The sequence below is a fragment of the Pithys albifrons genome, chromosome 14 (assembly GCF_047495875.1).
Source record: "Pithys albifrons albifrons isolate INPA30051 chromosome 14, PitAlb_v1, whole genome shotgun sequence".
In the NCBI taxonomy this organism is placed as follows: domain Eukaryota; kingdom Metazoa; phylum Chordata; class Aves; order Passeriformes; family Thamnophilidae; genus Pithys; species Pithys albifrons.
This window is the reverse complement of record NC_092471.1, coordinates 13,452,972-13,466,160: the sequence shown is the minus strand read 5'-3', so window position 1 is coordinate 13,466,160 and position 13,189 is coordinate 13,452,972. Positions and strand designations below refer to the sequence as shown.

At 45.3% G+C, this 13,189-nt stretch overlaps 1 protein-coding gene across 1 annotated transcript in view; it reads left to right on the top strand.

Moving 5' to 3' along the window:
* The first annotated feature begins 7,352 nt into the window (after nucleotides 1–7,352).
* The window catches only part of MAMLD1 (mastermind like domain containing 1), an 81,685-nt gene continuing 75,848 nt past the window's right edge, over nucleotides 7,353–13,189 (top strand). Inside the window, exon 1 of the mRNA XM_071569483.1 lies at nucleotides 7,353–7,620. Within this exon, the coding sequence (XP_071425584.1) occupies nucleotides 7,567–7,620 (54 nt within the window). The 5' untranslated portion in view covers nucleotides 7,353–7,566. The remainder of the gene's footprint in view (nucleotides 7,621–13,189) is intronic.

The following is a 13,189-nucleotide window of genomic DNA, read 5'->3' as shown; positions in this document are numbered from 1 at the left end:
TCCTGTACTGGAGAGAAGTAAAGCTTTATTTTTTGGCTCAAGAAATCTGACACTAGTTGAAACAACACACATTTTTACAGAAGGCTGCAGCCGCTAGCAAACGGATGCATATTTATATGACAGGATATGCTCAGTAGCCCTGGGAAACCAAGATTTGAAATCAATAATTTCTAGTAAATCACAAACTGACATTGGCAACATCCTAGTCTGGCTGAATATCTGTATCATCACAGACACTCTTCCTTAATAAACAGAGCATACAATGTTTCATGCATTAGTTTTGCATTTTCTTGACAACTGCATAAAAGTATAATTTCTAAGCATGATCCAAGGGATCTCTGACAAAGGGAAGAGGGTAACATTTGTCTCTGTGGGTTTTATGGTTTTAAATCACAGGGCCAATTCTGCCATCAGGTAGTTTATGAATATTCATGTAAATTGTTTTGAGTTGAAGAATATGTAACTTTGCCATGTATCTGGCATGGAAAGAGTGGTTTGACAGTCATGAAATAGAGAACGATTTAAAAAATAGTGTTAGCTCTAGCAAAGGGAGAACAGCTTTAGGAATGAAAGGGAAAATTAAGGAAGAAAGGTGTGTTTCCTGAGGAAAGAAAAATTATGTGATCCTGTCTTAAAAACAGTGAATGTAGAACCATTTTCTCATGCTTAGATATTTAAAGTGATCTGGAATATCTTATATCAGGTATGGGTCAGATTGTGCCTCTTTGTTGACTTCTAGAGGAGTTGAGGCAGGTCTCTATGTCCCTGATCACTGTATGTGTGTATGAACTATGTGATCAAGCAGTGAGAAACAGCAAGACTAGAATTATTACTAAACCTTGTTGACATTATTATATCCTCTGAGTGGTGCCTTACTTGCAGTCAGGTACAGGAGTCAAAAAAGTGTGTCCTATTGCCCAGATCTGTCGTTAACTTGGAAATTTGGCAAGTGATGCCTGCCACTGTTTGCTCCTTGATCCAGTACCCCGTCCTTGTGCTGTGGAAGCTGGTTGTGTGCCCATTTGGCTGCTGGAGCCCTGCAGTAACTGACAAATGTGAGAACACTGACGAGCATAACACCAGGAGAAAAGGCATCTCCTGGGTAGCGACAGGCATCGCTCACACAGGCTCGTTTAGACGATGCCTGTGTGCTTGTAGGTACATTTGGGTTCAGTGTGTGATGGTTTTTATCCTTAGCTATAACTGAGGCTGCAGCTGAAATGCTCACCCCTGCCATCCCACACACCTGCAGCCCCACACACAGGCTATGCTTGCTGGGCAAAGCCAGCAGCAGCCACACCTGGGGAATACATCACAAATCGGGGGGGAAGAAGTTGTATGCACAAATCAGAAACAGAGAAATATCATTAATTAGCAAACATTTCCATGTACTGTTGCCAACAATAGAGCTATTAACTGTGGTATTATGTTTGCTTGTATCATCTTCTGTGCTTTTAATGGAAAATTTTATTAGCTGCAGGACAGTCAGAATTGAAATGTCCATAAGTCTTCTACAAAAGCAGTTCATAAAATCACAGAATGGTTGGGGTTGGAAGAGACCGTTAAAGGCCATCTGCTCCAACCCTCCTTCAATGAGCAGAGGCATCTTCGACTATATCAGGTTGCTCAGAATCCTGTCCAACCTGAGAGGGTCGAAAGTTTCCAGGGAAGGGGTACCTAGTTCCTCTCTGGGCAACACTTCAGTGTTTCACCACTCTCATAGTAAAAATCTTCTTTCAAATACCTAACATAAGTCAACCCTCTTTTAATTTGAAATGATCACTCTTGGGCCTATTGCAACAGCTCCTGCTAAAAAGTTCATCCCCATCCTTTTTCTAGGCACAATTTATCTACTGGAAGGTGCTATAGGGTCACCCTGGAGTCTTCTCTTCTCCAGGCTGAACAGTTAAATATGTTGGTGATAATTCAGTCTCTCCATAGAAGACTTGGGCCTTGACAAAGATGCACCAGGTATTTGATGTTCTTGTAGCACTGCTTCTCCTAGGCTCAGTCGTGGTGGGGTTCTGCACTCAGAGCACTTTGCAGCTTTCTATATGGCTTGATTGCAAGGAGAGAGAATGAGAGGTAAAATATTCCAGAGCTAAATCCTCCAGACCAAATTTTACTCAAGTGAAAGTGGAATGCCTGGATGACATCAACAGACTTACATTTATATGAAAAGATTTTGAGTAGTGGTCTTCAGTTTGGGATGTCAGTAGAGCTGGGGTTTTGCCTCATGCAAGCAAGTCTTGATCATCTATGTCTTTACCTCAGCACTCAGGTGATCCCTTCCACTTCTGAGACTTGTACATAATGTTAAGCATGTACTTAAGTGTATCTGAGCTATGCAAATAATTGATTTCTGAGTTTAAAATTTAAGTTCAAAGGACATCAATTTGGAACAAGCCTTTGGCAACAAAGCAGACATTATCAACTTGATTTTAACCTAAACTTCAGTACAAGATACACATTTTATGCTATGTACTACTCTGTGAAAATATGAAGAAATTACTCATGGAGTTGTCACATCTTAACTCCTAAGCAGAGATATTAGATTGGTGTCTATTTTTCTGCACAAAAGACAAAGATTTAATTCACTTTATATAGTTTTCTGAACTAGTTCATGTACCCACTGAAATTCATCTAAGAAGGAAAAGTTCATCACAGAAGGAAAAAGTTGATAAGCTGTGTTCTTCTTTTGTGTCAAATGAAGGTTATGCTGAAACCCTTTAGTTAACTGCTCACAAATGATTTTTCCTTGAAGTTTATTTTTATAAAAGTAACACTTCTTTTTTAAAAAATAGAATTTATTAGAATTATAAATTACATACCTTTTCCTATACGACTAATAAAATTACTAAATTTTAGCAAGCATTACTGAGGAAATTAAAATAGTTTATTGATGCAATTTATCTATTTTCAGGTATTGCCCACATTCTTCTAGCAGGAAAAAATCAGGTAGTGATAGAACTGAAACGAGATCAACCAGAAGAGGGTCTATTTAGATTAGCTGTTATGAAGAAATTCTTCACTATGAGGGTGGTGAGGCCTTGGGACAGATTACCCAGAGAAGCTGTGGCTGCCCCACCCCTGGAAGTGTTCAAGGCCAGGTTAGATGGGGCTCTGAGCAACCTGTTTGAGTGACCCCCTTGCCATGGGGTTCAAAGTAGGTGGTCTTTAAGGTCTCTTCCAATACAGAACAGAGCATCATAGAATGGCTTGATTCTGTAAAAAAGAACACGCAATGTAACACGTTCAGAAATGACCTGAGATGCTGTTTTACTCAGCACATGATGTTACTGATGCTGACTGTATCATGGGTTTCAGAAATGAATTGAAATTGTGCATGCATTAGTAATTTCATCCCCAATGTATTATAGTGTCCTCTGGGGAAGTGTTGAAAGGACATGAGCCTTCCTGATTCTGAGCATCATCCAGTAACATGTTGCCTTTGCTTAAAAAGAAATGTGCCAAGAAACTTGCACCACTACCTGCAATTTGTCCTGCAATTGTTCAGTAAAGGTTTCTTTTCTATCTTCTGCAGCATCAGCTAGGCCTGTGGTTAGAGATAAGATACCAAATGAGCTGGGTGGCTGATCTGATCTAGGGTAAGAAATGCAACACTGACCAGTCAAACCGAAGGTCCATCTAGCCAAAGCCATTGATTTCACCTGATTTCAGAACACAAACATATAAGAAGAAAGCATCATGTGCTTTCCATCCACCTGGTTCTGAGTCACTGACACATTTGTGAATCCTCCAGCGAATCTGTGGTGAATCCTTGTGCTGTTCAGTTGCTGCTTCCCTTCAGCGTACAAGGCATGCTGTGGAGCATCCCTTATCTGCTCAGACCTCTGTCATCCTTCCTGATGTCAGAAACACCCAGAGGCCAACTGGGAGTCAGGCATGATTCTTATGGGAGAACAGTGTCCCATCATTATGTTTACCTGGATTCTCAGTTTTAGAATGTTTAGTTCACCCCCACCTGGAAGACGCAAATCTTTTTTCTGGCCCTTGGCCATCTTATATTGGCAGTGCTTGTTGCGCACACAAGCCATCAAAAGTGTGTCTGAGTAGTGATCGTTTCCCAACATTGGGCAGTCATTTAGGACATTGCAGTTTTGCAGCTAACAGTCCATCTTAGATATAAAATAATGCTTTTTCAGAACCATGGAGTAACAGACAAGCATTGGTTTTTTGGTTTGTTATGTTTTTGGATGGGGTTTTTTGGTCTTGTTTCAATGTTTTGTTTTGGGGGTTTTTTTCCTTCAGAAAAGATACAGTTCAAGGCACTGTTTTCATCAGTTTGTTATTTGTCAGACACAGTTAAAACCTCTCAGCTCTCAGACTCTGGTTTTTGACTAAGACATCTCCATTTAGAAAGAAATGACACTAGTTTTATAAAGGAATGTAGCAAACTGTATTTCCTATGGATATTAAAGATGCTAAATGAAATGTGGCAAACTACTGTAACATTTATGAAGAATGTGATTAATCACAGCCAGTCAGGCCTAGGTTTAATGCCCAGTGTTGGGGAAAGCATTTGAGGTATTACGCTACATTCTGTCAAGCCTCATGGCCATAACAACAGCCTTGATGCCCTTAGAATTGCCTCTCTATCTACAAAATCCTACAGCTCACTTTTTCAAAATAAAACAGAAGCACAGCAATGAGGTAGTCTGCAATTTGCTTAGGGTAGGCCAAACCTGGGAAGATAAAATACTGCCCCAAGGAAGCCAGTGAAAGTTTTGCTATTGATTCCAGAGCAGCCAGGGATTCCCCCAGGTCAGCTGAGTAAATATCCCTAAAGAAAGGGGTCATAATTTAATCACCAAAGACCAAAACTGCAGCCCTGAAATCCCCTGCTTAGCCATTACCCATCACTGAAAATGAGTGATCTCTGTGAGGGATTTGTTAAATGCTCACACTGCTTGCAATTAGGCTTCTGTGTACACCCAAACCTGTCCTTGCTATGCAACTGTTGAGCATTCCAGCACGTACTGTACAGCTTTGCCCGATCAGCCCAGTGTGCCAGGCTTGGCAGGATGGGGACACTTGGCACCAGGTTCACAGAGTGAAATCCAGACCACTAAACGCTGCACAGCTCAAGCCAGCAGGTTCAGAAAAGAAAATGTTGCCACAGTTCTGCTGTGAACTAACTGATAAAAGTGCTTGTCTTGATTTGACTTTCCTCTGAGAACACACCACATCTTAAATAACACAAACCACTACCTGGCAAGCAGGTCCCCTTGGCAATTAAAGGCAGCAGCATCGTTCCTGCTGCATGAGCAGGCATGGACAGGAATCCTATACACTGTACTCATGTCGTCTTCCTTTTGGGGGAGGCCTTTGGTCTACTTTTATGAATTGATCAAAGCAAATGACAGTTCTTAGGAAATATTGTCATCTGTTGGGAACTTCGGATATCTATCAAGAATCATAAGTGACAGAACTTCTGGACCATAACTGGTGTGCACTGTAGGAAAACTGACATGGATCCACTGACACGGATCCACTGTTCACCATCTGCTCATGGTGTTGTCAGTAGGTCCAGTGCAGGAATCCCTGTGTGTCTCACGTTTCCTACATGTGTATTTTAGTCTACAACACCCCGGACGGAAAGATGGGAGCCCTTCCACACACCTGTATCTTCAGGGGAGAGTTTCCGACACTGCACACTGGGCAGACAGTTGGCACCTCCTTGCAGGTGGAGCTTAATTCCATGATGAATGTGTGTCTTCACTGAGCCTGCTCATTTTAGGTGACTCCTGCTCAGAATGTTGGCTCTTTTAGATCCCATGCTGATGCTCTAACACTTTGTTTGAGCCTCAGCACCTCAGGTAGGGTTGTAGATTTGATCTGGGCAGCCCAGCAAACCAAACATCAGTTGTCAGTACACCCCCCTCCCACCTCCTCAGACACTGAAACTTTTTGAGATCCAGCCCTCAGAGGCTGTAGAATTCAGGGTGTTTACACCCACACAAGTTTATTATTTTTTCAATTGACAAAATATATCAAAGTATTTTTAAATAATGTAGAAGGAAAAAGCAGTAGAAAAGCAAACCAATATGCCTCCAAACAGTGTAAACTGAAGGATCACAAATACTGCTCAGGGAAGGGCGCATCGTTACAGCTGTCACAGGCAAGTCAGAGGCTTCAGCAAAGCTGAAAACCAATGTTTCTCTGCTGATGAACTGATATTGCCAATATTTATTAACTCAGGTTACAAAGATGAGTTTGGTGGTCTATGAATTTCCTGCGAGTTGAAGATGATTGCTGTCCAGACATCTTTCAGGAAAGCAAGGCCAGGATCTGGCTCTATTTGTATGTATTTTGCTACAGTGAAGGGGTTGTATTCCAATAACTTTCTTCGTAATGTTATAATTTACTAATGTTACTATTTCAGGAATGATTTAAGAAATTAGGCATTTTATTACAAATGGTAATAAGCCTTCCACATCTCATCTAAACTGGGGACAGGGTTTCTAGCATCTCTGATCTATCAGGACAGGAGTGACAATAGTACTGATTTAGCATGGTAATAAAATGAAATTATACCAGCAATTATTTGTAGACCCACTGTGCTCTCCTAGCTGCCTGCAGCTTGCTCTTCCCTGTTCTTTCTGCACAGTCCAAGAGGAGGTCTGAATAGGTTCTTACCTTTCAGTTGATGGTCTATCAAAATTAATATTCAGAGATTGTAGCTTGTAACAAGCACAATTATAGTCATATGAGAAGTGTGCGGCTTTATGGGACCTCCCTATTTGGAATTGTATCTGTGTTAAAAATACATGCATATAGCATAAAAGGTGAAAATGAAACAACTTTACTGTTTCCTTCTTGGTAACCTGGGTTCACCTGTATAAGATGAGTTTAACCCTTTTGTGCGTCTTTAGAGTGCTGAATAACATATTGTACAGCATAAAGGGACAGGAAACTACACGGTAAGAATAACTCAAAGCTTTACACTTCATGCCTAGGGTGCTCTTTTCAGTGATTTGTGCACTTTGATTTGGAAGGGAAAAAAAATTGCCAATACCTTTCTGACCTACCCAACTTTGTATTAAATGAACTTGAAGCTCTACAAGGAAGAGGCTAAACATTCTAAGCAGCTTTTTGTGTGTTAAAATTCGGACCATGGGCTGGATAATTTTTGCCTTCATGCACAGAGGGAAAAAAAATAAAATCCTTGGCTCTGTGAGGTGCCCAATTTGTGCAGAGAAGAAAGTGTTACTTCCCCTTTAAGCCTGGAGCCGTCCGTGTGTGTGTGAGTGTGCGGTCTGTGTGTGTGAGTGTGTGTCTCCTCCTCTTTGAGTGACACAGCACTTAGATATGCCTATCAGTAACTTAAACCCCACAAACTCCACCTTCTAAGTGAGGAAGCTGTGGGTTGATGGAAATGTAGTGAGCAGATCGAGACAGACAGTGAATCATTAGCAAACTGCAACGCCAGGATGAACTTGTCTGGAACCTAAAAGGAGAAAACAGGCTCCGAGTCCTCTGCGGCGCTGGATTTGCTCAATACAGCCAAAGTGGATCTAAAAGCCGGTTGATCCCCAGTCCAAGATGCTGCTGGTTTCCCAGCGGGTAGAAGCACCACGGATGGAGCCGCATATTCCAGTAAGTAGCATTTGAAATCGATACGAGCTGATAAAGTAGGAGCTGGTTTAAAAGGACTTAAACACCCTCCGAATAGTTGCTCGCCGGGCTCGGCACGGCCGGAGCCGGGCTGGAAAGTTTGCAGGGGCGTTTCAAGAAGTGCCCACCTTGGGCTGGCTCTGCCCGCGGGTCCCGTGTGCCGGGGCCACCAGAGGCAAGGGACAGGAACTTGAGGGGGAAATTTCGCCCTCCCTTCTGGTGAGAGCTGAGCTCGGACCACGGAGAGGAGAGAGGGACGGGGTCTGTGGGCTTTAAAATGGTGGTGAAGAAGGTGATTTGCTGTGCGGTCCCGGGCACGGTGGCGGGGCGGCCAGTGCGCGGCGGCGGGGGACACTCCGTGGGTTTTTGTGTCATTGCTCGGGTAGCGACACGCTGGGCTGCGGGAAGAGGCGGTGGATGCTGCCGGGCGCGAGCCGGAGCGGGGACCCACCGGTGCGCCCAGCGCCGCCAGCCCGTGGGTTCCCGTGTCAGTGCGGCCGGGCGAGCTCAGCCATCGTCGGGGGATTTCCAGCTAAACTTGGATCAGACAGGCAGGGGAGGATAAACCCCTCAGCGCCCGGGGACTCCGCTGGGAGAATGTCACGCGTGGAGGGACCAGCGCTGGTCCCTGTGATATCTTTTTTTTTTTTTTAAATAATTCCTGGTATTTGTGTTGGCAGTCGCGTGCCTGGTTATTTCGGGAGCCTGAAGCGCACGCAGGATTGCGAACAAAAGGCTCGGCCGAGCCCCGAAGGAGCCCTGGGTTATTCCTGACGGGAGCGTGGAGCCCGGTGCTCAGCCCCGCGCTGGCGGCGCTGCGGGCGCGTGTGCGGGAACAGCCCCAAGTGCGGGAGATGGTGCCGGCGCGGCGCCTTCGCCGCTCGCTCCCAGCCCCATCCGTGTGTTCGGAACAGAACGCGTGAACAAAACGCGTGCTGACTCACGCTTTAAACTGTTTTGGTTTCTCATGCTGTGCTTAAGATCGGGGTTCAGAGCGATCGAAGGGTAAACACGGCACTCGCTGGCTCGGTCCCACGTCCCCCCTCCACAGCAGGGGCTGCCCCTTTCCCCAGTCAATAGCCGATCCCTCCTCCCGGTCCCTCCGCCGCCGCGTATCCCGGCCTGTTGCTCGGCCCGGGACAGCGCCAGGGCCGGGGGCACCGCGGCTTTTGTTCGGCTTTGGCTTGAGGGGGGCTGTCACCCGGGTGACTCGGAGGGATCCCGGAGAGAACGGCCGTTTCTGGGAAGAAAACGGGCTTTGGTTCCCTTTCACATCGCCCGCTCTCCCCTCCAACCCCCCCTTACCCTCCCCTCCACCCCCCCGGAACAATAAATTAAAAGACCGCTTTTGTTTTCCACGGTGCTCCCGGCGTGGGGGCGGCGGAGCCCGGGGCCGGGGAGCGGGGCCGGGGGGCTCCGGGGACCGGGCGGGCAGGTCCGCGCTGCGGGGGACGCGCGGCCTCCTCGCCTCGTCCCGTCGGAAGCTGATAAGCCATTCGGGCACCGGCCGCTTGCAGGGAGCCTCCTGGAAAGAGCCTTCCTCCTCCTCCTCCTCCTCCTGCTCCTCCTCGGGCAGCGGGGGGCACCCCGCGGTCCCTCCCCCGTCCCGCCGGCGCGGAGATTAACTGCGTCTGGCCCCTTCCGTGGGCCGGGGGCGGAGGCGCCGGGCTCGGCTCCCCCCGCGCCGCCGTGCGGCCGCCCCGGCTGGGGCGGAGGGCGGGCTGTGGGAGCGCCGGGAGGGCGGAACACTCCCCCGGTTATATAACGCGAGTCTTCCCCTGCTTAGCCCCGTAATCTCCGGGTGATGCCTAATGCCGGTGCACCCGGGGGACTGGGGGGCAAGGGGTGGGTGGTTGGCTGGCTGCTCCCAGAGCTCCCCCTCTGGGTCGAGCTGATGGGGGAATAAAGCTGCTGGTGTCCGAGATGGACCATATGGTGCCTCGGGGAGACAGGGAGTCTGAACGGTCTTGAACGTGCCGGTGCCGGCAGCTGGGTGCTGGCCCGCGGGCTCCCCCGGCATCCCGGGATCCGCCGGGCCCCCGCCGCCCCCGAACTGGGCTGCCCGCACCGGGCTGTCCGCACCGTGCCCTGTGCGTTGCCGGGGAGGAGCTGCCGGAGGGAAAGGAGGTGACAGCGCCCTGGGGAGGAACCCCCGCCTCGGTGGGGGAAGCCCCCGCGCACGGGGGGCTCTTCCTGCGGCCGCGCTCGCCGAGCGAAAGGCAGTACGAGCAGTTTGAGTGAGTTACACGCGAGCATCTAAAAAAGCAGCGATCTAGTGCTGGTACTGACCATTTTCAGTTCTTTCTCCCTGCCATATGTTTAGAGGGGAGAAAAAAAAGCACTTTGGGAAGGATGCTCTCAGCTGAAGGAGGAGGTGGGCTGGGGGACGAGGTACAAGGAAATTCCATGTTAGGAAAGCATTAGCAAGGGGTGACTTCTAATGTTTTCCTGCCACTGACGTTGACAGTGACACACATGTGTGGGTTGATACTGGAACGTCACAGAGTTTTTAAACTCAACCAGGAAATAGTCTGTTGCTCAGGGATAAAAAACAAATAGTCTATACTGTAAGGCAGGTAACACGCAGTTAACAGCCCTCGAGTGAGTGAAAAGCTGTTCAATGCTTAGAATTGAGCAGCTCAAATTTAACTTAGCTGCTTATTTTCACATTTATTTTACATTTTTTTAATCTCTGTTTTTAATACTTTTTAATTAATACTTCAGAATCAGAAAAGAACATATTGACAGGGCTTCATTTTGGGCCCTTGTAACTAAGTAGTTTGAACCTGCAAAATCTCTTGGAATTTTTTAAAGTCAAAGTAGTTGTTAAAGGATTTGGAGGAGAATTAATAATTAAAGGAAGCAGTTATGTTTCTAAAAATTCTTTTGTATGGCTTCCTGTTAACACAGGTAGGAGTGCTTTATAAATACAGTGGGTTTGGTTTTCCTTTTTTACTGACCCTGTTATAAATGTTACAGCGTGGTAGCATTCAGAAATTTAAAATGGGATTAGGGAGCTATTGTGCTAGATGCTTTCTGAACATGCAGGAAGATTTACTTCAAGAGTACATGATCCCAGGTGTCAAACTGACATTCTTGCCCTGACTTAAATGGTCATTGACCTGCCTGGATGTGACTGTAGGACAAGGACTGACCTAAAAACGGGCTTCATGAGAGAGGCAAAAGTTAGGGAGGCAGAAAGTAACACAAGGGCAAGGATAACAGTAAGTAAAATCCCTGAGTCGTAGGTTAAGTACAGTGCAACTCACTGGTTCCCAGTCATTTAATCAATAAATGTTCTATATTACTTGCTACTCTGATGAAAGTTGCCTTAAAATAACTTTTATGAGTGTATAGCCATGGGAAAGTGAAGTAAATCTTGTGCAAGCTGTGACAAATGGATTTATCCAAACTGGGGGATTGAGTAGTAGGAGGTTGAGCTCCTGAAATAGGGAAAGAGGCAGGATCTCCAGGTTTTCATTGTTCCCCGATGCTGGCTGTGTCAGCATTTTTCAACATTTAGGCGAAGGTAACTATAAGTTACGATTCATTAGTAATTGGTATGGTCTCCAAATAAAGATAGCTAAATCAGTTTAAATGGTGCTGGCACCTCTCCAAGGAACCCTCTTTATTTCTGACACCTTTGCCACTCACTTCTTTGAGGAACAATTAATGTTGTACATTGGTATTTCTTCCTCTGTGGGAAGAGCAGTGGTGTAACTCGCTATGAAGGCTTTCTACTTGATGTTCCAGTTTGACTTGCTGTGTTTAGAAAAAAACAACAACACTATTTTGAACTGAAAGAAGCAGAAGACACACCATGGCTTTGCGTTGAACTATTTTATATCAATATTGATTTTTTAAGGGGGTTTGTGTTATAAAGAGGGAGCTTTTATCCCCCTGAGCTCTTTGGCAATTATCCTCTTGCCATAAATGTTGATACGCACATAATGGATGTAACTAAAAAATCTCCTTATCCCAGCAGAAAAGGCTGACTGTTTGTTGGAGCAGAGAGAATGCTGAGAGTGTGAATAGACAAACCCATATGTCGCTGGTGAGAGAGATAAATGATGGACGAACAGGAGTTGGTTACTATGGATCAGCACAATAAACCAATTCCCATCATACACCTCTCTTAATAATATACCAGTCTCAATGCCATTGATGGGTAACCTAGGTAGCACCAGTCAACTGTAAGTTTTTCAACTGTTCTTTTATACATCTCAAAGAACAGTTGGGACATTTCTAATTTTTTCAGATGTTGAGTGCTAAAATTATGCAGAACTTCCTTCCTTGCTGGTAATTTTGAAGGGGAACTTTAAATCATTGCTGTAAAATGCCAAATATGCACTGTGTACTTTTACTAAGTTTTGTGTTGTACACTCGTAAAAGGGGTGCCCTTGAAAAGGCAATTGCTTAACAAATATGTGAAGAAACTGGTTGGGCATTTAAGTAGTACCCTCATTGGTGTTGTTTCAGTATTGGACTGGATATTGGAAGATACCGGAGTATTGTTTTTAAGTGCATATAGAAAAAGAATAATTCTGTTTAAGTAAAAAAAAAAAACCAAAACCAAAACAAAACACAAAAACAAAACAAAACACAAAAACAAAACCAAAAAACTCCAGCTCTACACAATAGGCAGTGATCTTGATCACAATTTTAACTTTCTGTAACCCATTTCAGGGCTGCCAGCAGCTGAAGAGAAACTTTGCAAAACAGTGTGTTCTTGTATCACAGTCTCCTTCCCTTGTTCTGTATTACTGCTGGTAGTGCTTTACACAGATAATTGAAGTCCTTGCAATTTAAAGGATTCACTTTATGTTCTTGTCTTCTGGTAGATATTTTTCATTGCAGTTGCTATGGACTGGCCTGTTAGCTCTGTTCACAATGAAAGTATATCTCAGAGTGACAGTGTAAGCTCATGTCTCTTAGGATACGACTCCATGGTTTTCGAAGTCACCAGTTGCGCTACCAGAGAGCAGTATAGTCAGAAAAGGATAACTTGAAAATTCAAATGAGCTAGGAAGAGTTCTTAGTCCTCTTGACAGCCCTACTCACTGATAATATTTTTTCATTTTTTTAAATAGGGGAAAATGTATTACTAGGTCATTACTTTCCTTCAAAAGGAAAATACTTGCTTTGTGCTGCATTTACTTACAAAGTTGCAGTAGCTCTTTTAGAGCTGTTTCTTGTGATGTGCACCTTGGATGAACTGCAAGGTGTTTGTTGGGCCAGGTGATAGGAAAGTACACCCAGCTTTCTTCTATCAGGGCCCAGACTAACAGTCCTTTTTCATTTTGTAGTAGATGAGACTCAGATTTCATCATTATGGGCTCAAGGATCAGGCCTTGAGTAGCGACGGGGGATTGTTATGTGCCTTCACCCTGATCACTCTCACCTGATGGGGGAAATGAAATGGAAGCAAAGCAGGGCTTAGGGTATGTCTCTGACAGCTGAATTTTACCTGGATCTTTGCTCCTATGGGGAACTAGTTGTGCCCAAAGGGAAGAGCAGGGGGAAAAGCTGTGAGTTTCCTTCCTCCTCTCCC